The sequence below is a fragment of the Pteropus alecto genome, unplaced genomic scaffold, assembly GCF_000325575.1.
Source record: "Pteropus alecto unplaced genomic scaffold, ASM32557v1 scaffold189, whole genome shotgun sequence".
Classification (NCBI taxonomy): Eukaryota; Metazoa; Chordata; class Mammalia; order Chiroptera; family Pteropodidae; genus Pteropus; species Pteropus alecto.
In genome coordinates this window covers 4,015,622-4,038,106 of record NW_006442117.1, presented here as the reverse complement: position 1 = coordinate 4,038,106, position 22,485 = coordinate 4,015,622, and the positions used below count along the sequence as shown (strand labels likewise).

The 22,485-nt window shown below is 43.5% G+C and overlaps 1 protein-coding gene across 1 annotated transcript in view; it reads right to left on the bottom strand.

Moving 5' to 3' along the window:
• RYR2 (ryanodine receptor 2) overlaps positions 1 to 22,485 on the bottom strand; it is a 561,319-nt gene that overhangs the window by 215,829 nt on the left and 323,005 nt on the right. The window contains 6 exon segments of the mRNA XM_025039067.1: positions 1 to 28; positions 2,778 to 2,937; positions 14,533 to 14,616; positions 17,141 to 17,244; positions 20,182 to 20,286; positions 21,823 to 22,039. The exon segment at positions 1 to 28 is cut by the window's left edge and continues 19 nt beyond it. Coding sequence (XP_024894835.1) covers positions 1 to 28; positions 2,778 to 2,937; positions 14,533 to 14,616; positions 17,141 to 17,244; positions 20,182 to 20,286; positions 21,823 to 22,039 — 698 coding nt within the window.

The following is a 22,485-nucleotide window of genomic DNA, read 5'->3' as shown; positions in this document are numbered from 1 at the left end:
GGCGAGGGTTTCTTCTGTTCTTTACATCCTACGGGAAGATAAAGGTGTGTGGTCATCGAAGTAACAGCAACGAGTTTTGAAAATGAGACAGGAAATACAGCAAAATCAAAGTACAACAAAGTGCACAGCTCGGGGGGTGAGAGCTGGCCTCCCCCGTTCCCTCTGTCACCTCAGGCTGCGGACGTGACAGAGACACTAGCGATCTAAAAGGTGTAAAGAAACGAGTGACTGCGTCGATTTAAAGCAAGCCCTCTCCGGGAGGAGAACAGTAAGACTAGCCACAGCAACAAGTGCCCGCTGGAAGGATCTCTTCAACCGCCTTCCATCTGCCATGGTCACAAAGCGATGGGCGAACGTGGAGAACTTATTTCCTTGTGTGGTTGATTGACAGGTCTTGGTTACAGGAAGAGCCAAATTAGCACTGGTCACAGCGATTCTGAGACAGTGAACACGGAAGGCTGCTATCCCTTCTGACGAGAAAACCCAGTATGTTATGTTTTAGGCCATTGTCTGACCTAAAATAGGTTGAAAAATACGCGTTGGCTCCATCCACCGGTAAAACCAGGTGAGACCTGGAGTCCTGACACACCTGCGAAACTCACGATGTTCCTGGAAAGAGGCTCCAAGTTCAACCCACGGTTAAAACCGTGTTGACAAAGCAAGAACACGGGCTCACTTGCTGTCTCGGCAGACGGACGCCTCCCTTTAGAGTGCGCACGAAACGCACTCCCGCGGGCCGGGCCGGGGGCTGGAGGAGAAACGGCCTCTTCCCGTTCACTCGCTGACTCTGCTGCAGCTTCTGTCACACCTTCCAAATCTCCAGAGGCACGTGCGATTCTCGATTTACCTCAGCACGAGAGGAACTGGAGGCCCTGGGTATCCCCAAACCTTCTCAAGGAAAACAGACCCACGTGGTGCCCGGGGTGCCTGGGCAGGCGCAGGGACGGCGCCTACTTTCTGCGTCCCACTCTGGTGACGTGCGCGCCACCCCTGACCCTGAACGCACGAGCACCTGCGACACCCGCCCGGCAGTAGAAACGTGTGGGCTGCGTGCTGGGTTCAGGGGCGCGCGCGCACACACACGTGCGCACACACACGTGCGCACACACACTCACGCGCACACTCACACTCACGCACACACACGCGCGCACACACGCACTCACGCACACACTCACGCACACACACGCGCACACACACACTCACGCAGACACACGTGCACACACACACGCACACTGCTTACGCACATCTGAACGCACGAGCACCTGCGACACCCGCCCGGCAGCAGAATCGTGTGGGCTGCGTGCTAGGTTCAGGGGTGCGTGCGCAGACACACACGCGCGCGCACACACACGCGCACACACACGCACACACTCACGCAGACACACACTCACGCGCACACACACGTGCGCACACACTCACGCGCGCACACACACACGCACACACTGCTTACACACATTAGTGCTGACATTCTCAATTCTCATCAGGTACAACTAGTTTAATTCAACTTAAAAATGTCGTGACACTTTATGACGTAAAGCAAGGCTATTCGAGATTCCTTTAGCCTTCCAAATGACAAAAGTCACTGGCTTACAAGGATCACAAACACATTTTTCAAATCAGCATTTAGGCTTTATCCCAAACCACAGTCTAAGCCCATACGTAACGATCCATCATATTCCTGAAAATCTTAAGCAACGGCAACCACCATGCTGGCAAGGGGCCCAGCCCTGACGGAGGCGGGGGAGTTCGGCTCTGGTGTCGATGGGCTGACTGGACCTGGTTCTGCCACCTGCTGGCTGTGGGGTCTGGGTAAACTGCGCTCTAAGGCTCCCCGCACCCCACGTGTGACCTGGGAGTAAAAACCGTTCATCTTTCATGCAACTGTTGTCGCAGTTAAAGAAGAAAATGCATTTAACTCGAGGCCCGGGGACGGGCACCTAACACACAGCAACAGCTGCATCGAAGCCATCAGGGGCCAGCACCGTCGAAGCCTTTGTCGTAAGTTATATAGTGAAGTTAAATAATGTTATGTAGTGAAGTTAAATAATAAGTTAAATAATTTACCAGCGAGGAAAACAGGGACACAGAGAATTTAATTCAAGTCGCCTTCCTGACCTAGGTCACGTGGTCACTGAGTGGCAAGGCTAAAATGTGCACTTGACCCCTCTGCTGACCGCTAGCCACAACCACAAGCGCCCCGCTGGCAGGGCCATGACTGAAATCCAGAAACCTCTGAAAACTCAGGTTTTACCAAGTTCAACAAAAACTTGGTGTCAAAACGCGATCTGAGCTGATGCGAGGCTGTTTAGAGTCCTGATTTACCCCTCTGGGTATTATCCTGCCTGCGCTGAGCAGACAGGAATCCATGGTCGGCTGCCCCGAGGGCGCCACACACGTGTGACACACTGCCGAGTCACATCGCCACTCTGAAGACCGAGAAACATCCGGATTTGGAAATTCACCTGGCCCCAGGGCTTTGACTAAAGAACGTGGACCTCTTCTGTTAGTATTTTATCTCATGTTTCAAGAGTTTCTCCTAAAATACAACCTCAGAGAGAAATGCCACAAAACCACGACATAAACCACTGTTCTGATAACGTTCAGTGTGAAGCTCACGTTCACACCAGTGTTACGATCGTCTAGCACTAACCAGGTGCTTCGGTGCAGCTGCACCTTGAGATACCTGTGAGAGACAACGTTTTCAGTCGTCATGATTGAATGTCTCCTGCCGCAGACCCCGCGGAAAAGCCAGTGTGCCGCGCGAAGTCCCCACGTACCTGCTGGATGCCGTAGGTCCAGCCCTGCCGGATCCGATCCCGGGCCCACACGTTATGGGCGTTTTCTGCCAACTTGTCCACCATTGCCTCCTGAGCCTGGGTGAGTCTGATAAAGGTCAGGTCCATCGGGGCAGGTTTGTAGCCACTTGTCAGCTGGTAGCTACAAAGCAAAAGAAAGACGTCACCGGCCTCCCATGAAGGCCACGTTGAGGAGTCCCCTCGTGCGCCCCGCCCCACCCTGCCTGCACCGTGAGCCGCAGCGGCAGCCGGCAGGCCCGGCCCCGTCCACGCGCAGGAAGGCCTTTCTGCCTCATGCCTTCTCTCCAGCTCAGAGTGTGGAAACGGTCTCTGGCACGAGCTCCTGAAACTCAGCCTTCATGACGTTTTAGAAGGTTCTCCGTGGGATTTCCTAGTCTCTATCTTATCTTCCGAAATTATGTAACTAGGGAAAATAAATAAGGGGACACTAACACAAATGCATTAGGATTTTCCTATAAAGCAACCAACAGCTAGTATCTGAAAGGATACACGGATTCATTCAACAAATAGTACATTAATATAACATTTGAAAGCGGAAGAGAAATGAGAACTTGCGATGAGAAAGCCATCAAATGTTATCATTGATAGCCGATGCTTTGATTTTCCCTTACAAAATTGAAAATATGAAATTTTTCAACACGCGTAACAGTCAGGCGATAGTAGTGCCCTGCTCCCCCGGACACCCCAGCTGCCTCCTTCTGCCCAGACGCTGAACGGCTGGCGGCTGCTTGGCGGCTGCTTCTCTCATCCTGTCACCCACTATGCCCTGAAGTCAGGATCCGCTTCTGATCCACTTTTCTAACCGCCGTCATAACACTGCATGGCCTTTCCGTCTACAGTTTTTTAAAGAATTACCTTTATAAAGATACACGCATCTTCGTCTCAAAAACTCTCCTTTTGTGCACGTGAAAAGAAAATTCACTAGGTAATTATGCTAGGTTAAAAAATAAATTATCTGAATGTGAGAAAACGCTCTTCAGGACAAAATTGTGTCCTCTTCACCCTTTTAATCATTCTGTGTCGCGTCATTACGAGCTACGCAGCCTGACGGCGGGAGTCGGGGTGCTTTTTCCTTGCTGCCTCGGCTGGTGCGTGGCACGTGACAGGCATTCAATTAAAATGCGTCGAATGGATCGATGTGTTACAGCCATAAATAACTTTTTGAGGTTGACTAAAGTTGACTTTACCTTTACTACACCTATTTCATTATAAGACATTTCGTATTTTATAAGCCATTCATAGACAAAAGATTTAAAATCTTTTGTTTTAAAGTAGATGAGACTGGTCTGTCCATCACAGCAACAATGCTATTTACTGCCTGTATCATTCAGTTTGCATCCGTGAGCTAAATTTATAGACAGAAAGTTTTGTTCCGTTTTAAATCAGAACTCTGAATGTTTGGGGAGTTAACATTATTTTTTCTTTTTATTTTTTATAATGAAGCCACATGGACTTTTTAACCATTCATAAAAATCATTATATTTTATAGAACTCTGATGTTTAAATAAACAAATCTATCAAGTGTAAGCACAGCCTATATACAAGTTCTCATTCGGAAAATCCTTTCTCAAGAAAGAGCTCGCCCCGCGTTTCGAGGGCACCGACGGGAGGTGAGGTGGCTCCGTGTCCCAGTGTCGCGTCCCCGGCAGGAAGCGGGGGCGGGAGCAGCGACAAGGTCTGTGTTTTGTGCTCCCCCATCTCCCGTCTCTACTTCTCGCCCACTCCTGGCTTCCGCCCAGCGCAAAGCACACGATTCTCCTTCCTTCATTCATTCTCCAGCGGCCCCCATCCTCCTGGCTGCCCCAGAGGCGACACACACGGCAAAGTTTTGAGACTAATCTGCAAATAAGTGACGGGCGCCCGTGCTGCCTCCGCGGGGGCTGTGCCTGTCTTGGAAGAGGGGAGAGCCTTCCTCCCCCTGCAGCCATCGGAAGGCGGTCTACTAATGCGCAACGCTGCATAACACTGTCAGAGCATCTCGCTTCATTTTCTAAACGTCCTTCTGGAGCTTCCGCCAGAGCTGCGTTAATCTGCGATCTCAGTGAAAACCCATGGACGTGCATTTGCATCTGCAGACTTGAAGCAGCACAACGATTAACCCAGGCTTATTTTCAGATGTGGAAAATGCAGAACCTTCCCTCACGACCCTGTGCGAGAAAGGGCTGAAACCTGGAAGTGAGTCTTTTAACGGCTCCTCCCACCCAAATCAAAGTCACTCCCGCTTCACACGAACCTCGTTTCCACACTGCTGCACTGTAAATAACCTTCTGCAGTGAAAATAGATGCGAACATGTAAAATTAATAGGCTTCTAGCCACTGCAAAAGACAAAATACGCTGACTCATAAATGTTTACCCGATATGAATGAGGTGGCAACGATGATTTATAAAGTCATTTTTGTTGTAGTACATGTTGACAGACTAAGAATTAAGTGATTATAGCAAAATGAGATATAAAGTCATTTTTGTTGTAGTACATGTTGACAGACTGACTAAGAATTAAGTGATTATAGTAAAATGAGATTTTTTTAAGTGCATAAATGTACTTTGCCACACCATGTCCATTTCATCTTATTGATACAATCAGTGAACTGCTAATATGAACTATTATCTTTTTTTCTTTTCAATAAAGTGTGATGACATGAATCTTGGAAGCGAAATAGTTTCAAGAAAAGTGTCAGATTTATGTCCAGAAATTTATAAGAAATAAAGAAAAGATTCCTGTAACAATTCTTGGGAAGCAGAACTTCATAGCCCAAATAACAGGGAAAAGCCATATCACGAGTGACTATATGAAAACAAAATACGCATGGCTCATATTAAAGACACGTATGACATTCCACCTTCTCCAGCTTCCTGGGAAATTCTGCCAGAATCAGAACACAGATCTCTTTCTCCTACAATCTACCGACTCAGTAGTATAGTTTTCACTCCTCCTCTTTAAATGCAAGGTCTCTGTGCCATCGACCAAACGGCAAAAAATACATTCAATACATTCTCTTTCTCGGACATCAAGTTCTGCAGTTATTAGTTCTCAGATGTGTTTTGACATAGCACATAATACGATAAAATTACTTTTAAGACATGGATTAATAATCTACATAAACTGTAGCAAAATTTTTTTTAAATACCTCTTTGCATAAGAAAAAAACAAAACTGGCAAACTGCCAGCTTCGTTGGCATCCAATCGCCAAAGATATAAACACAAAGCTGACGGCTGCTGTCCCGTTAAGCAGTGGTTCAGTTATGCACTTCGTTCCCGCCTGTCCTACGCTTTTCCCGAAGCAGGTTTTCTGAATGAGCTTTTGGAAATAGTGTAACATCGCTCAAGGGCCAAGTCACGTGGTGCCACAAAGCACGTGGCAGGAAACCAAAGCCAGCACGCAGCAGCCTCGTCCTCTCTTCCAGCTCGCCCGCCCTCTCCAGTTTCCTGATTGAGGATGAATCACGTGAGACGAAGCTGAGACGTCACCACGTGGTGACAGATGTGAGGTAAACACAGAAAGATGACGTCCGAGTTCAGTGGATGCTCACTGTAAATTTCAAAACCAAATCAGCCTTTCAAGTCCCGCGAAGCAAATGGGAACATCTCGGATGACGGCACACCAGAGATACTAAGAACAAGTTCCGCCGGAAGCACATCTAAAAATGAATACTGGGCTGGTGTGCTCACAGGAAAGACATGAAGAATATTTGACGACCTTCTCCAGAAAACGATTACGGAAGAATTCGTTTCAATACAGAAATCAGAAGGGAAAGGACGAGGGATAAATTCCTTCCTTGCTTTGATTTTAAATAAATGTAATAGGATGACATGCCCTATGCCTGTCCCCCCATCACACTCCGAACTTGGAATCCTTCTGATTCCAAGGCCTTTTCCCTCCCCACAGCCTCCACTGTCCCAAGAAAGGGTCATTTTTAGAAACAGATCAAAAATATAAAGCCATTCTTGGATTTTGTTTTTAAAATCGGCTTTGAAAAGTCACTGCAGAGACCGCAGTCTTTTGAAAAAGGCCTTCTGATATTAAGAGGCTATAAAAGAGCAAGGTCCTGACACCCTGGGCCTTAAGGGAGGACCGAGGAAGAGTGGCTCTTCGGTCCCCGACAGGCTGCCGGTCCCAGGGCCCGGAGGAGAGCTGGAGGGGGCGGGGGCAGTCTCTCCGCCCTGTCCACAGATTCCAGGGCCAGCGGAACTTCTGCCTCGACTCCTGGATCGTACCCAGGAGGACGGCCAGGCCCGGGGTCCCCCACACCCGAGCCCTCGAGCAGCACAGCTCCAGAAAGATGCGACAGCAAACCAAGTCCAGGCTGAGAGGTGGCCCTCCCTCCACGTCCACCCCAGGCTGCAGGACAGCACCCTCAGGTGCCCGCACTCCCCAAAGGGGCAGGAACAACGGGGTCCCGCAGGGGTGAGAGGCCCAGCGTGCGGAGGGAAGCAGGCAGTAAACAAAATAAATGTAAAATTGCAATGTGAGTGCTCTGGGGAAAAATCAAGTAGAAAAGGGGGTCTAGGAGGAAGGACACTGTTAAATAGGGTACAGTTTTAAAGAGATCGAGGAAGGTGGCTTTGAGAAGATGATTTTCGAATCAACACTTAAAAGTGAGAATAAACACAGAAAACCTTGTTTTAACTGAGTTTGCACTGCATAGACTGAGGCTAACTTCCTACAACCAAGCTGCATTCTGCCTCCGAGGCCCATTGGTTTAAATACAAAATCGAGCCCAATCAGAGAAAGCGAAGGACATGACATTAGCACACTGTAAAATCTGTGGTCTGTGACATTTACTCACTGCACATAAAAAAAAAGTATAAACTTGTTTTCCTTTTTCCTTCATAATCACAGTGCCTCGTTATTTCAGAGAAAAATCCAAATGTATTTGTGACCGCGTTTCTCACTTCAGCAAATATTTACATAAGCTGAATTTGTACATGTCCTCGTGTCTATACAAACAGTACATACATATATAGGTCCACACACTCAGCATCATCCAAGCAGTCATTCCAGAAGGTCGTTTGAAAGGGACATATTCATCTATGTGTCAAGAATGTCGCTGTTAGCCTTTTATCCACCCACTACGCCTGCGAGATTCCACTGCCCCCGCCCTACCGTTTTAGAAGCCTCTCTGATGATTCTAATATGCTTTTCATAACAACACGACCACTTACTTCCCAGGGATGTGACAGGCAACCACCTTCTAACCTGCTATGTTCTGTGTCGATTTAATAGCAGGTAAGTGCTAAAGACAGACATTCTCTATGTTAATCCATCCCTTCATTCCTGGAGGAAATTCAGCTTGGTCAGGATATCCCTTCGTAATAAACCGCTGGATTAAGGTTGCTGATATTTTACTTAGCACTTCTGCATCTACACCCATCAGAGAGACGGGATCGTAATTCCCCTTCCCGTACTGCCGATCTGGACTTTGGTGTCGAGGTTATGTCACTCTCAGGAAATACGCTGTAAAGTGTTGTTTCTTTTTCATTCAAGATTATCATTCTTAAATATTTGGTAGAAATCAATTTTAAAAATGCATGTGTGCGTGTGTGTATGTATATTTTAAACTATTCATTGAATTCTTTTATAGTTACACTGCTATTAACATTTTCTTCTTGAGTCAGTTTTAATATTATTGTATATAATTGTACCATTTAACTAGAACATTTTGGCATAAACTTATTGCATTTTGCTATTTCTTCTGAAAACATTCCTAAAGCTGCTAAAATAAATCTTTCTTTTTTCCTTTATCAGTCTTTTCCTTTATCAGATTTTTCCTGCTTGATAAAACATGCCTTCTCCAAGTTTTGGCTTATATATGCAATGCCCACGTTTTGATATGAAGTCTATTCCTTTTCCATTCTTGTTTTTCAATTTTAGCGATGATATATGTTTGATCCTTAAGCTATTTAGAACTATGCTTTAAAATTTCTAGATATGTCATGACTGTGTAAGATTTCTTGGTTGTTGCTGTCATTCCTTGTGATTCAGTGAACATGAGCCTTATGCTATCAGTGTCCTCGTGTGGTAAAGGATATTAAATGTTGTAAGTGTTCAGTGTTCTACATATGCCAAGCTTTTCATTTGTAGGAGGTTAAATTTTGTTAATCTTCATTAATATTTGCCTGTTGACCATGTCAGTTTCTGAGAGCTATACTATGAACGACCACTATGACTGTACATTAGCCTATTTATTTTGAAAAAGCTATTGATACATTGCTGTTTTGCTTTTTCTGAAGCTGTTTTATTGATGCATACATGAATAATCATAGTAAGATGCTTTTTTAATCTTTATACGGTGACCTTCTTTTCTTAACTTTGCTTTCAGAACTATTTTGTCTTTTAAAAGATTCTTTTTTGAGTAGTAGTATTGTTTGGTAAATCATATCCTCATTATTTTTAACTTTTCTGTGTTTCTTGATGTGTTTGCTATAGCTGAGTTTTATTTTGTCAGGTGTGTGCAATGTGAGTTATCTTTCTGAATCCCACCTGACAATCTCTGTATCTTTCTTACCCTTACCATTTAAATGTTGTGATTAATGCTATATTTGAATTCATATCTGTCATATTTTCATTTTAAAAAATAATTTTTCTTTTTTTTTAATTACAGTTGACATTTGATGCTATTCTATATTAGTTTCAGGTATACAACACAGTGGTTAGACATTTATATCACTGACAAAGTGATCGCTGATCAGTCCAGTGCCCAGCGGGCACTGTACTTAGTTATTACAGTATTAGTGACTATATTCCCTGTGCTGTACCTCACGTCCCCGCGACTACTTTGTCCTTCTTAATCCCTTCACTTTTTTCACTCGCTCACCTCAGTCCCCCTCCCATCTGGCACCCATTGTTTGTTCTCTGTTTCTGTAAGTCTGTTTCTGTTTCGTTTTTTTGCTTTGTTCTTTAGATTCCACATGTCAGTGAAATCATGTGGCGTTTGTCTTTCTCTGTCTTATTTCACTCAGCATAACACCCTCGAGGTCGATCTAAGTTGTTCAGATGGCAATACTTCATTTTTTCTGGCTAAGTAATATTCCATAATATGTATGTTCCACTTCTTCTTTATCTAGTCATCTATCGATGGGTACTTCTGTAGCTTCTATATCTTGGCTACTGTAAATAATGCTGCAATGAACATAGGGGTGCATACATCTTTTTGAATTATTGTTTTGGATTTCTTCAGATAAATATACATAAGTAGAATTGCTGGATCATATGGCAGTCCTATTTTTAATTTTTTAAGAAATCTCCATACTCCTGTCCATAATGGCTACACCAATTTGCAATCCCACCAACAGTGCACGAGGGTTCCCTTTTCTCCACACCCTCGCCAACACTTGTTGTTTTTTGATTTACTAATACTAGTCATTATGACAGGTGTAAGGTGATATCTCATTGCGGTTTTAATTTGCATTTCTCTGATGATTAGTGACCTTGAGCATCTTTTCATATGTCTGTATGTCCTCTATGGAGAGATATCTATTCAAGCCCTCTGCCCAACTGTTATTCGGATTTTTTTATTTTGGTGTTGAATTGTATGAGTTCTTTATAAATTTTGGATATTAACCCCTTACCAGATGTATCATTGGTGAGTATCTTCTTCCACTCAGTAGGCTGTCTTTTCTTTTGTTGATGGTTTCCTTTGCTGTGCAAAACTTTTTAGTTTGATGTAGTCCCATTTGTTTATTTTTTCTTTTGTTTCCCTTGCTCAATTAGATATATCAGAAAAAATATTACTAAGAACAATGTCAGAGAGTTTACTGCCTATGTTTTCTTCTAGGAGTTTTATAGTTTCAGGTTTTACATTTAAGTCTTTAATTTATTTTGAGTTTATTCTTGTATAGGGTGTGTTAGAAGATGGTCTAGTTTCTTTTTTTTTTTTTTCATATATCTGTCTAGTTTTCCCAACACCATTTATTGTCTTTACTCCATTGTATATTCTTGCTTCCTTTGACGTAGATGAATTGCCCACGTAGGCATGGGTTTATTTCTGGGCTTCCTATTTGGTTCCATTGATCTATGTATGCTTGTGATTCAGTATCATGCTGTTTTGATTACTATAGCTTTGTAGTATAGTTTGATATCAAGTAAGATGATACCTCCAACTTTGTTCTTCTTTCTCAAGATTGCTATGACTATTGTGGTTCTTCTGTGGTTCCACATAAATTTTAGGATTATTTGTTCTAGTTCTCTGAAAAATGTCACTGGTATTTTGATAGGGATTGCACTGAATCTATAGATTGCTTTGGGTAGTACAGACATTTTAACAATGTTAATTCTTCCTATGCATGAACATGATATATGCTTCCATTTATTTGTATCTTCTTCAACTTCTTTCTTCAATGACTTATAATTTTCCAAGTACAGATCTTTTGCCTCCTTGGTTAAATTTATTCCCAGATATCTTTTTTTTTAATGCAACGTAAATGAGATTGTTTTCTTAATTTCTTTTTCTCATAGTTTGTTATTGGTATATAAAAATGCAACTGATTTCTGAATATTAATTTTGTATCCTGCTACTTTAAATTCATTTATCAGTTCTAATAGTTTTTTTGGTGGACTCTTTAGGGCTCTCTATATATAGCATCAAATCATCTGCAAATAATGACAGTTTTACTTCTTCCTTTACAATTTGGATGCCTTATATTCCTTTTTCTTGTCTTACTGCTGTGGCTATGACTTCTGAAAATAACTGTTCTTGATACATACAAAAGACTATGCCTTAAGACATTACAATAAAATGAACTCCATTAACCTACCACCAAAGAATTAGAACATTACTAAAACCATCGTACCTGTATGTGCGTTCCTCCCACCTCATAACCCTATGTGACATGTTTTTATCCAACCTTGACATTATTTTTAGATTCATCCACGTTGTCATTTATAATGATCATTCATTCATTTTATTATGTGAATATATTCAACTTCATTCATCGTCCTACTCAATATCTCTCCCACTCCCTGACCTCTCCCTTATTTGTATGCTATTACAATAATATTGCTAGGAGCAATACCTCCATGTTTTGGTGTGAACGTTCCCTAGGACTCATCTCTAGGAGTGAAACTGCTGGGTAACAAGATGTGCAAGTGTTTAATTTTACACAGTGATGCCAAATCGCTTTAAAAATTATTGTAAAATCACTCCAAACTTTTAGGCTCATGCTGTTCTGCATCCATGTTATTGTTATCAAATTCCTTAATTTTTCCAATAAGAATAAAATGGCGTCTCATAGCAAAGTTAGATACAGACTGTTGGCAGGTGTGAGTACAATTTTTATTTAACGACTTTGCCTTTTCCATTTCTCTGCCTATTATCAAATAATGAACAGTTACTGAGCAACGCAAAGAAAAAGCCTCAGTAAAACAAATAATGAAGACGGGAACCCTAATTTCTCATTGAGACTGACTGACTGCAAACGCTGTGCCCTGCCACATTCCCACCAGACTGGCATATTTGTTACAACTGATGAACATACACTGACATACATTATTATCCAAGCCCACATTTTTCTTTAGGTTTCACTGCTGGTGTTGTATATAGTATGGGTTTGGACTAATGTATAATGACACGTATGAACCATTACAGTGTCGTACAGAGTATGTTCACTGACCTAAAAATCCTCTGCTCTCTGCCCATTCACCCGCCTTCCCCCCAACCCCTGGCAACCACTGATCCTTTTACTGTCTCCATAGTTCTGCCTTTTCCGGAATGTCATGTAGCATGTAGCCTTTTCAGACTGACTTCTTTGTGCTAAGATTTTGATGAGATACACACACATACACACACACATGGAGCACATAATAAAAATAACTTATTAAATATATTATGTTGTCAAAGATAATTTGAAACTATCTTTTCTATTTTCTTATCCTTATGTACATCAGGTCAAATAAGATATCTTTAAGTGAAAGAGTAACAGCTATAACTACTAGTTGGGTTTTGGGGTTTTATTTAGCCTTAATAATGCCTCTGTGATATACTTTCCAAAAAACTGAGAGAGAGAGTGATTTTAATGAGAGGATAATAAATTATTTGTCAAGTAAGGTAGGTTTTAATTTTTGCTTTTGTAAAACTTAACAAGGACATGATTGAGTTGTCATATAATAGATAACTAAACATGATTTTTGATGATGAATCACTATGAAATTTTGGTTCAGTAAACTGATTTTTTTAACAACAAAATTATTTGTGTGAACAAACAATGCAACTGACCCTGTCTTTCTCTTTCTATTGATAAATAATATTTATATGTGGATATATAATATAATTGGAAAAATAGCTGGATCCATTTCTTTATAAGCTATTTCCAATAAAATCTTACTTTTTATATTGATTTTTATCAAAAATTAAGTTATGTTGCTTTGAACACTTGTATACCAAAAATAATTATAATTCAGAAGAAAAATTTTAACACATAGTGACTATAATCTCAGAAAACAAAAAACAAACAACAAAAAAATTAAAATTCCATTTAGATATACATTGGATTATAAAGAAACATGATAGGGTGAGCAATCAAAATATATTTTAATGGGGTAATATTTATAGGGTAAATTGATTGGAAATATAATTCAAAGAGAAAAACAAATGATGTAAAATTATTATCAAGTTTACGTGTAGATTTTAAATAGAAGATGGTACGTATCTAATCACTGTGTATCTGCTCTTATTTGATACACTAAAAACTGACATAATAGTTTCATTTCAAAAAAACATATGAAATATGCCATAAAGTAGCCTCCTTTCGAACTATCTAAACTTAAAAAATTTAGAATCTAAAAATGTGAAATGTTTTTTACAATATTTTTAGTAAAGCACCTAAGTAAAACGTTTATAAACTCGGACTTGCTTGATCTGCATCTGCACAGCAAGCACAGTTTCTCTTTGGATGTTACGTGCACTATGTTTACGGGGGTAACTTGAGGCCTAGGGCGGGCGATGAAGATGAGGGGGTGGCTGCTTTGTTTGCATGTCCGTGATATCACTTAACAAACCAGGCCTGCTGTTTACACCAGACTGAGAAAAGTGCCCTGAAGACTTAAATAAAGAAAAAAACAATAACGGCTATTATTCACTAAGCACCTACTCGTCTGACACCTAAAACTTCTCTAAGAAGTATTGTTGAGACCTGTCAGCAGGCGACAAAGCTGAGGTTTTGAGAAATTAGCAGGCTTGCAGAGAGAGGGGCCTCTGTCTACACAGCAGGCAACATCGCCACGACAATCATGGCCGAGAGAGGGGCCTCTGTTTACACAGCAGGCAACATCACCACGACAGCAATCATGGCCTCGGTCTTCTCATCTTAACACGGGGGTGATGACACCAACATCGTAACTATTCCTAAAGGGTATTTTCTTTGTAAAAACAAACGAAACTATAAATATTTTTGGTGGAAACTTGAAAACCACACGTATTCAGTCGGAAATATGGGCACACGTGTGTGCACCACATATGCACGTAGGGAGAAAAAACACACTTTTTATAACACACTCCCAAATATTTTCGGAGCTTCATTTCCTCTCTGTCGCTGTGACAGAGACTCTTGTCACACCACAGACCTGATGCAGCCCCTAATGTGACACAGCAAGTTTAAATTCCGAATCTGAACTTTACGGCACGAGGGTAAGCAAGCCTGGGCCCCGGGCCCCGCCGCGCATCCCCTGGGTGCTCCAAAGCAACGCATGGCCGCCAAACGCTGTCTGACGGCCGACTTACTTCTTGGGCAGCTTCATCTTCTTCACCTTTTCTTCGGCATGCTCGTCTGCGATGCCCACGTGGCACCCTAATGCCAGCAGCGTCCTGGAAAACAAAACCAGAGGTGAGCGCTGCGTCCCACGTAACCCAATGGAATCGCAGGTGGGAGCAGGGCACAGCGGCCCACCCGGAAGCACAGCGGAAGTCTGGTTTTTAAAGCAAAAGATGCCCTTACTTATTTACAAATTACTTAGTTTTGAGTTATGCGTAAGACACTAAAAATTGAAACGGCATAAAGAGGAATGTACAGTCCCTTCCCTCTAGGCCTGTTTTCTCCCCTAAAAGCACCGACCGCTACCAATTCTTGTCTGTTCTACTAGTCTGTGCTTATTAAGGCAGGTGTGTGGAGTGTGTCTCTGTGTGTGTGTCTCTGTGTGCGTGTTGGCTTTTTCCTTTTACACAGTAAGTTTATAGAACAAAGAGTCTCTGAAATTTGCTATCTTGACTTTACAACATAGCTTTGAAATACTGTCCTTTCATATAAAGCTAGTTTACTTGTCAACAGCTCTGAAGCATCCCATTAGTTGTATATGTCATAACGTTCTTACTCATCTCTCTGCTCATAGTTTTTTGTTGTTACAAACCATGCTGCCAGGAATAGCCTCATACATTTAATATACGTACTATATCCTTCATCTATAGGACAAATTCCCAGACGTAGAATTACCTGGTCACAGGCTGTGTGCGCTTTAAAGTCTGACAAATGTTGCCAGGTGTCTATAGAGCTGGTAACAATTCATATTCCCTCCAGCCATGTGTGACACGGCCTGTTCCCGCCTTTGCCAACACGAGTTATCAAACCGCTTGAACTCATCAGTGAATAGCTTAAAAAGCTAGCTTAATAGGGTTTTAATTTATATTTTTCTTATTATAAGTACATTTAAGCACCTTTTTCATATTCTTAAAGAGATACTTATACTTCCTTTTTTCTGTAAAAATATTCTTAGTTCACTTTTCTATTAGATTTAGTGTCCATTATTGCATATTAGGAGCTCTTCAAATGTCCGAGATGACTTGCAAATATTTTCCTCTAGTTCGTTGTCTTTCTACTTACTCCTGGATTGAGTATGTCAACTGGATCTGTTAGGAGAGTATTATAGTTTCAGGTAAGGTATAACAGTAGCTTAGGCTACGGTGGTACGGGCATTGGTGGTGGTAGCCTTTCACTAAAATGTGTAGCTGTGAAACACGGGCAGATGATGAGCTGCCATGCGCGGCCAAGCTAAGTCGGGACCACAAGGGTTGCCGGGGACGCCGGCTGCCACGCAGGACCGCTGCTCACCACAGGCAGGCGGCTCACTTCTCACCTCCAGCAGGGTCTGTTTGTGTGGTTTGTACAGACTCCCCCTTTACGTTACTAGTGGAACAGAAACCCACTCTACGCTCATTTGTCTATTTCCACGTTGATCGTTAATACCACATCGTGGGAGGCATACACCTGAGCACAAATCCTAGAATGTGACACAGTGTTTAAGTTTTATGATCTGGGTCCTTGATAGATTACCTCCAATGCAAATAACTCCTTACTCTTTACAAAACTGAAACACCACAAAATGGACACAAGTCCTGTTTCATACCCAGCCTACGCAGGCTTTAGGATAAGGGACCCGTTTGAACAAATCCAGTTCTACAGGACATTGAGGATGCAAAAGCAGCAAAAGAAATGTTACCGTCTGCTCAAAATTATTTTTGAACTTTTCGATATTAAAATTTGAAATTCTTTTCCTTTATTTTACACCACCTTCTTTCATTCGCAATGGTAAGTGGCAAACGTCATGAGAAGGGTTGGCGGAGTCACTGAAAAGCAAACCTGCCGTTATAAAAATGCCATACGGAGTACCCTGCAGCAGCTCTTCTCTGTGTGTTCCCCAGACAAACGCCGCCGAGGCATTCTCTCAATAAAGGATGTGACAGCCAAACAAGTGTGGGAAAGAAATTCCGCCCCATTTGATAGATTCACAGTACTGAATAATCTACCAGCAAAAATAAAAATGTATTGAATTATTTAAACTCAGCATCTCTTAAGTATAACATGTCAGTGCTTCTCAAACTATATGTGGTGAAGGACCAATTTTCTTTTAATTTCCAGTCTATCATGGTCTGATTCTCTGATAAAATTCAATAAAATTGCTAGAGAAAATTAAATTTCAAAATTAAGACCTAGAAAATGCAAGCCTACATTTTATAAATTAGATGTAATAGACATAAAGTTGCTCCCTTAATTGGTATAAAAGTTCCTAAACGCTGTCCTGACATCTTATGTCATCTCGAATCAGCGACAGCCGTGACCGACCTGGTCCGCGGCCCACGCTCGGAGTGGCACTTCGCCGGCTCACAGACCCTCGTACTCCACCGCATGCACCAACGTCATGGAGCAAACGCTCATGCAGAGCACACAGACAACGTAACAGGGTCGAGGTCGGACTCTGAGCAGCACTGATCCGATCCACCTACGCATCCCAAAGTTCTAACCAAATTAAAGTAGCTTCACAGCTGAATTAGAGTGCATCAATACTGCGTTTCTTTCCGGTGAGGCAGACTGGAAAACAGGAAAAGGTAAGAAACTCACTTCAGGGTCTCAAGGGACATCTGTAAGTTGTAATTGCGCTCCTGCTCGGGCAGCTTGGAGAACTCCACCAGACACGGGTGCTGCCTCTTGTTGTCATCACGCACCTGGAACAAGACAGGAAATCAGCATGGGGCAGTCTCCTGGGTCAGCCCCCGGCACTGGTGACCCAACCGTGAGGAGCGAAGTGAAGGCGGAAGCAGGACGGGAGACGGGGGCCGCCACCCAGCAGCGCCGCTCCGTGATGTCTGAAGGCAGAGCCGGACATGGCACTATCCGGGCTCCTCTGTCACCGCTCCCAGCTCAGCACCCGGGCCTGCTCTACCCCGACACCCATAGGCCGGCTCCCTCGGCAACTTCCAGCGTTTGCCTAAATCATCCTGCCCACCTGCCCAGACCTCTCCCCTCTCACCCACGACTCATGCGCAAAGTCCGAAATAACTCCAGCTGTCACGTGTCTCCGTGCCCCGCCTGGCTCCGCCGCCTCTCACCCTGGCAATGCCGAGCTACTGAAAGGTCACGCCGTGTCCTGCCCCCTCCACCTCACGCGTTTACACGGCCCAGGCCCTCCGCCTAGAACACTCGCTGCTCCCTGATCGCTGGCCCACCTGTAACTCATCCTTCGGGTCTCTTATAAAATATCTGCCTCCTCCTGGAAGCCTTCTCTGATTTCCCAGGAGAGTCCCAAATACCCCTTCTTCACTCTGTTAGCACCTCCGTTACAGGACTGAGCTTATTACTGTTGGTATGTCACTCAGCTAAACTGGAAGCTCCTAAAAGGCAAGCCAGCAAAAAGCCAAGGGCTGTTCACCTTTGAGACCCCAACACCAAGCACGAGGCCACGCAAACAGGAGGCAGATAATAAACGCTAAGGGGACGGATGAGTGCCTGAATGGGTCTGCCTGGTGTTACTGCATAGGAGAGCTCTCGTGCGACACTCCTGGGAAATATGTCCCAAAGACATTCGAAGACATTCTTTGCACAATGACAATTTATTCAACACCCTGAGAAGCTTAAATTACTCCAGAGTAAAACGCATATGAATACGTCATTTAAAATGTTAAAGAATTTATAGAATCAGCCTGAGAAAGGATGCGCCCACGTCCAGAACAGCGGAGACCGCAGGTCAGGGCTCGTGACCACCTGTCTGAAAGAGCTTCGGGGAAGCCGCACACGGGAGCAGGAGCAGGGTGATGAGGAGGCGGGAGGATGTGGGCTCCCCTTACACGCGAGTCTGAGACTCCCCCAAAACCTGATCTTCTGCTACACCCCCTGAGCTGTGCTCGCCTGGGCCAGCCCTGAGGAAACCGCCGTTTCGCTCTGTCCCCAGGCATCTGGGCGGTCCCGGCAGCGTGTCCTCCAGAGGCACAAAGAGCCCAGCGCCGCCTGGACTCGCCCAGGCCAAGGAAGGGACCATGGGGCACCTGTGGGAAGGACAGCTCCCAGGGACTGAGCTCCCTCTGGTATGGGAAACTAAAGGCTGCTCTGAACAGGCGGCGGCGGGAGCTGTGGCACTGAGCTGAACTGAGTTTAACCGGAAGAGCAGACACTAACGAGACCTACGCCTTCCTCATTTGTCAAAGAAGAAACGTAAGTGAGAGCTCGGCGCAGAACAGTCACCGTGGTGGCCTTGGTGGCTCACGGGAGAGACCGTCCTTCTGGAGCATGAGCACCATAGACGGCTCCCGTTAAGACGCGGGCTGTTTGTTTGTTTGTGTGACATTGTTTAAGTCTTCTTAGCCTGCAATCACCTCTCCCCGCGTCTTAAAACATAAGATGAATTTTATCTGTAATTCAAATCCCTCCTCTTGAATCTTTGGGTAAATTTTGTCCGTAATTCCTCTGGCAATTAACCGCGTACACATTAATAATCTCTCTCCTTTCACCAACTTTAATTGATGGCCAAATCTTTTAGTTAGCATTTACACATTTCTTCAACTTTTCAAAGTCGATAAACGTAGCAGAAAATTGTGTACTTAATAAATATATGCTGATTTGACAAATGTCTAACCATTAATGAGTTAATAAAAGGGTCTCCTTTTCTGATCACGCTTCGGCAGGTCTTACAGCGAAAACAGTTCTGGACTCAAAGCTGGAAAAGCTGGGTCCCAGTCCCAGGCCACTGACAGCTCTGTGACTGCTCTCCAGAAGGCCACCAGAATTCTCAGCTGTGTCATCAGCGGTAAAACTGAAATAATAGCACATAGCTCAGTGTGCTATTATGAAAACTTAGCCCAATACCTGTAAGCGAGAGTGTGTGAGAAAAGGCAATGCTCTGAATAAATATCTAAACGTTACTAAGTAGCATGGCGTATCATACAGTATTACCACCACCTCTAATAATAAATGTTCTTTAGTCAATACTTAGTGCACTAAACTAGGACCGAGTAGATACGCTCAACCCTGTATTCAGACAGATGTAAGAAAGTGTTAAATCCTTCAGGGTAGTTCGACTGACGATATTACAAAAATGAACGTGTTACCACCATCCCGCATAAACAGGTGTAATGCCACACTGGTACTACATAGGAACTTGCTTGGTTTTATTTCAACTCGATTTTATTGACAAACGATACAGTAAATTCTTTAAATAATAATTTGAAAACACAAGCAACCATTCTTTCTCAGCCTGTCTCTTCTTGTGAAACCAGCCGTGACCTCCGCCCCAGGACGTGCTCCGTACAAACGGACTGAGGGAAGCGAGTCATTGGGGGGAAGGAAAATTGGCCCATTTCTTTCCATTTTCAGTTTTCAATTTCAACTTCAATGACTTTTTTTTTCTAAGCGCTTTAGAAATCAATGCCTATTGTCTGTACATGTTAACCTTGATTTAAAAATGTAACCGTTGGCCTAAAGATTGATAATTTTCAAAGGTCTAGGCAATCGAGCCATCCGTCAATGAACTTACCAATTAAAAACTGTATAAAAACTGACGTGTAAAAAAGAAAATCAATCCAATTCATTCATGTCGCCTCACAGCAGACATGAATGTTTTCAGAAAGACATATTAACGAAATCTGAAAATAAATTTCAAAATTCCATACCGGCCCATACTGCCAGCCAAGTTCAATCTTATTCATAACCCAGAGCTCATGGATATTCTCTGCCAATTTTTCTCTTATCCTCTCCAGGTGGGGTGGCAACACGATCTAAAATTTAAGAAAAGGAAAAGAAAACACACCTCAGAAAAACATACAATGAAACACAGTGCCAACTGTCCTCACTGTGAATTGAATGAAATAAAATGGTCTTATACACCATTAAAATCTAATAATATAGCGAGAGTCTAAACCTCCTATGATAACTTAGTTATAAAAATGTAACTCGTTATATAAACATTCTTTAGGTAAATTTGGGGACTTTTTTCAGGCAGAGTCAGCTTAGGTTTCCAAGTGAATTTATAAACAAAGTTAGGAGGAAAAAACAGTGTTGGTGGGGACAATTGCCACTGAGATACCTTGACGGACGGATGGTAGAAAGCCACCAGGCACGCGTTACTTAGACAGAAGCACCCCGAGGTTCTTACACCAGCCCGGCCTTGTCCACAGGCCAGAATGAAGGCAATTCGGTGCCCAGACGACAGTCCACTGGCTCTTTGATTTATGTTTTCTCTTAACTCTGCTCTTTTAGTGGTTTCCACGTGTAATCCCCAAGGAGGAAAATCGTTACATGTTCCCATGACTACGAGGAGGTCTAATGACCTCTTTATAAAGAACACAAGTTTTCAAAGTGAGGGGCTGTGTGTCGCCCACGACTAGTCCCTCAACAAACAGGGCAGGCGACCGCCCACGACGTCCACGGATGAGGCCATTTCGCCAGGGAGCCGGCTGTCACCACCTTCCCCGGGGCAGTGGCAGCTCTCCCAGCCTCGAGAAGCCCACGGCTTAGGTGTGAACAAAGCTTGTGTGTTTCTTTTACTACACGATGTAAAACTTCAGCATGGAGAGACAAAGAATATGATTCGAGAAGCTAAACGGGTAATTCTACAAAGCTGACGCCGGGTGTGAATTCTGCTTCAGACTTTACAAGAATTACCTTTGATCTTCAAAAACTAATAAACTTTGAATATTTAACCAACCTACTGAAGTTACTTTGTTATCAAAATAAAGCAATATTTAATTCATTGTCACTGTCAAGATATTTTCACTTCTATGAAGAATGATGGCTAGCATTTCTTGGGTGCCTGTGTGCAAAGCACTGTGCTAGTGCGTTATTTATTAACTACGTCAAACACACTCTTAGCATCCCAACTGGCAAGACGAGAAACTTTCATGAGGTCCCGGGGGATGCATCTGATCCCAGGCATTTCAACTCGAGAGCCCATGATCTCAGTCTCTACCCAGCATAAAGGTCAGTTGAGCCGTTTCACAATAGTGAGTGTATCTATATGGGAAGAGAAATTAAAAACTCCACGTCTACCCAACGATGCATTGCCAAAGGCTGTGACCCCTTACTGCATTGTGAAATCGATGCCGTGGCTTGGGATCGCCCTCGAAAAGATAAAATAGAATAGCAAATAGGTAAGTGGGCTTGATAAAGGTAAGCATTATTGTATAAAACTTGTTTCAGTCACGTATAAATTGCACTACTATAAACACACATTCCTGGGGGTTGGGTTCAAGAGTCGGCCAGCCCCGGACTATCAGACTGGGTGCCATGGGCTGCCGCCGCGCGCGCTCGGCTACCTGGCTGGTGTCCACGGGGATCGGTGTGAAGGCGGCTTGTGTCAGCGACACCGTGGGGCCCAGAAGGTCCCGGGTGCACACCCTTTCCTGCTTGTACTCCCGGCTGTGCTCCACTCTCAGCTTCTCCTTCGGCAGAACGGCTTCGTAACACGGCGCGTAGCCCGGCGGAGGAAGGAACTTAAATTCTCCATGTCGCCCCCCAAGCAGAAAGCGTACCCTGAAAGGGATGTGTGTCAGGGTCAGTTATGTCTCTGGTGTACACAAAAGATTCCTGATCAGCAAAACACAAGGAATAAATTATTAGTCCAAAATTAACTCTACCAGAAGCTACGTTTCTCCCTAAGTGCCACCATCATGTTGGCAACTGAGAGCCCAAGAGCCTCTCATCATAAAAGGTAAAATATGATCAAAAAATAAAGTGGTAAAACATGATCAAAAGAGAAACCCTGATGGAATTATGTGAACGGATGGGCAAAAATTTACCCCTCACTGGAGAACTAGCAAAAGCACAGGCAGCATGTTCCCAGCTGAATGAAATACCTGCCCACAGTAACTGGTCACTTAATGTCTCAAGGTGCCCAAGTAATCAATAGAGAAAGAGCAGACATGCTCTAATATCCAGACACTTCAAATCATAGGGCTGGACGAGGTCGCTTCCTGCCT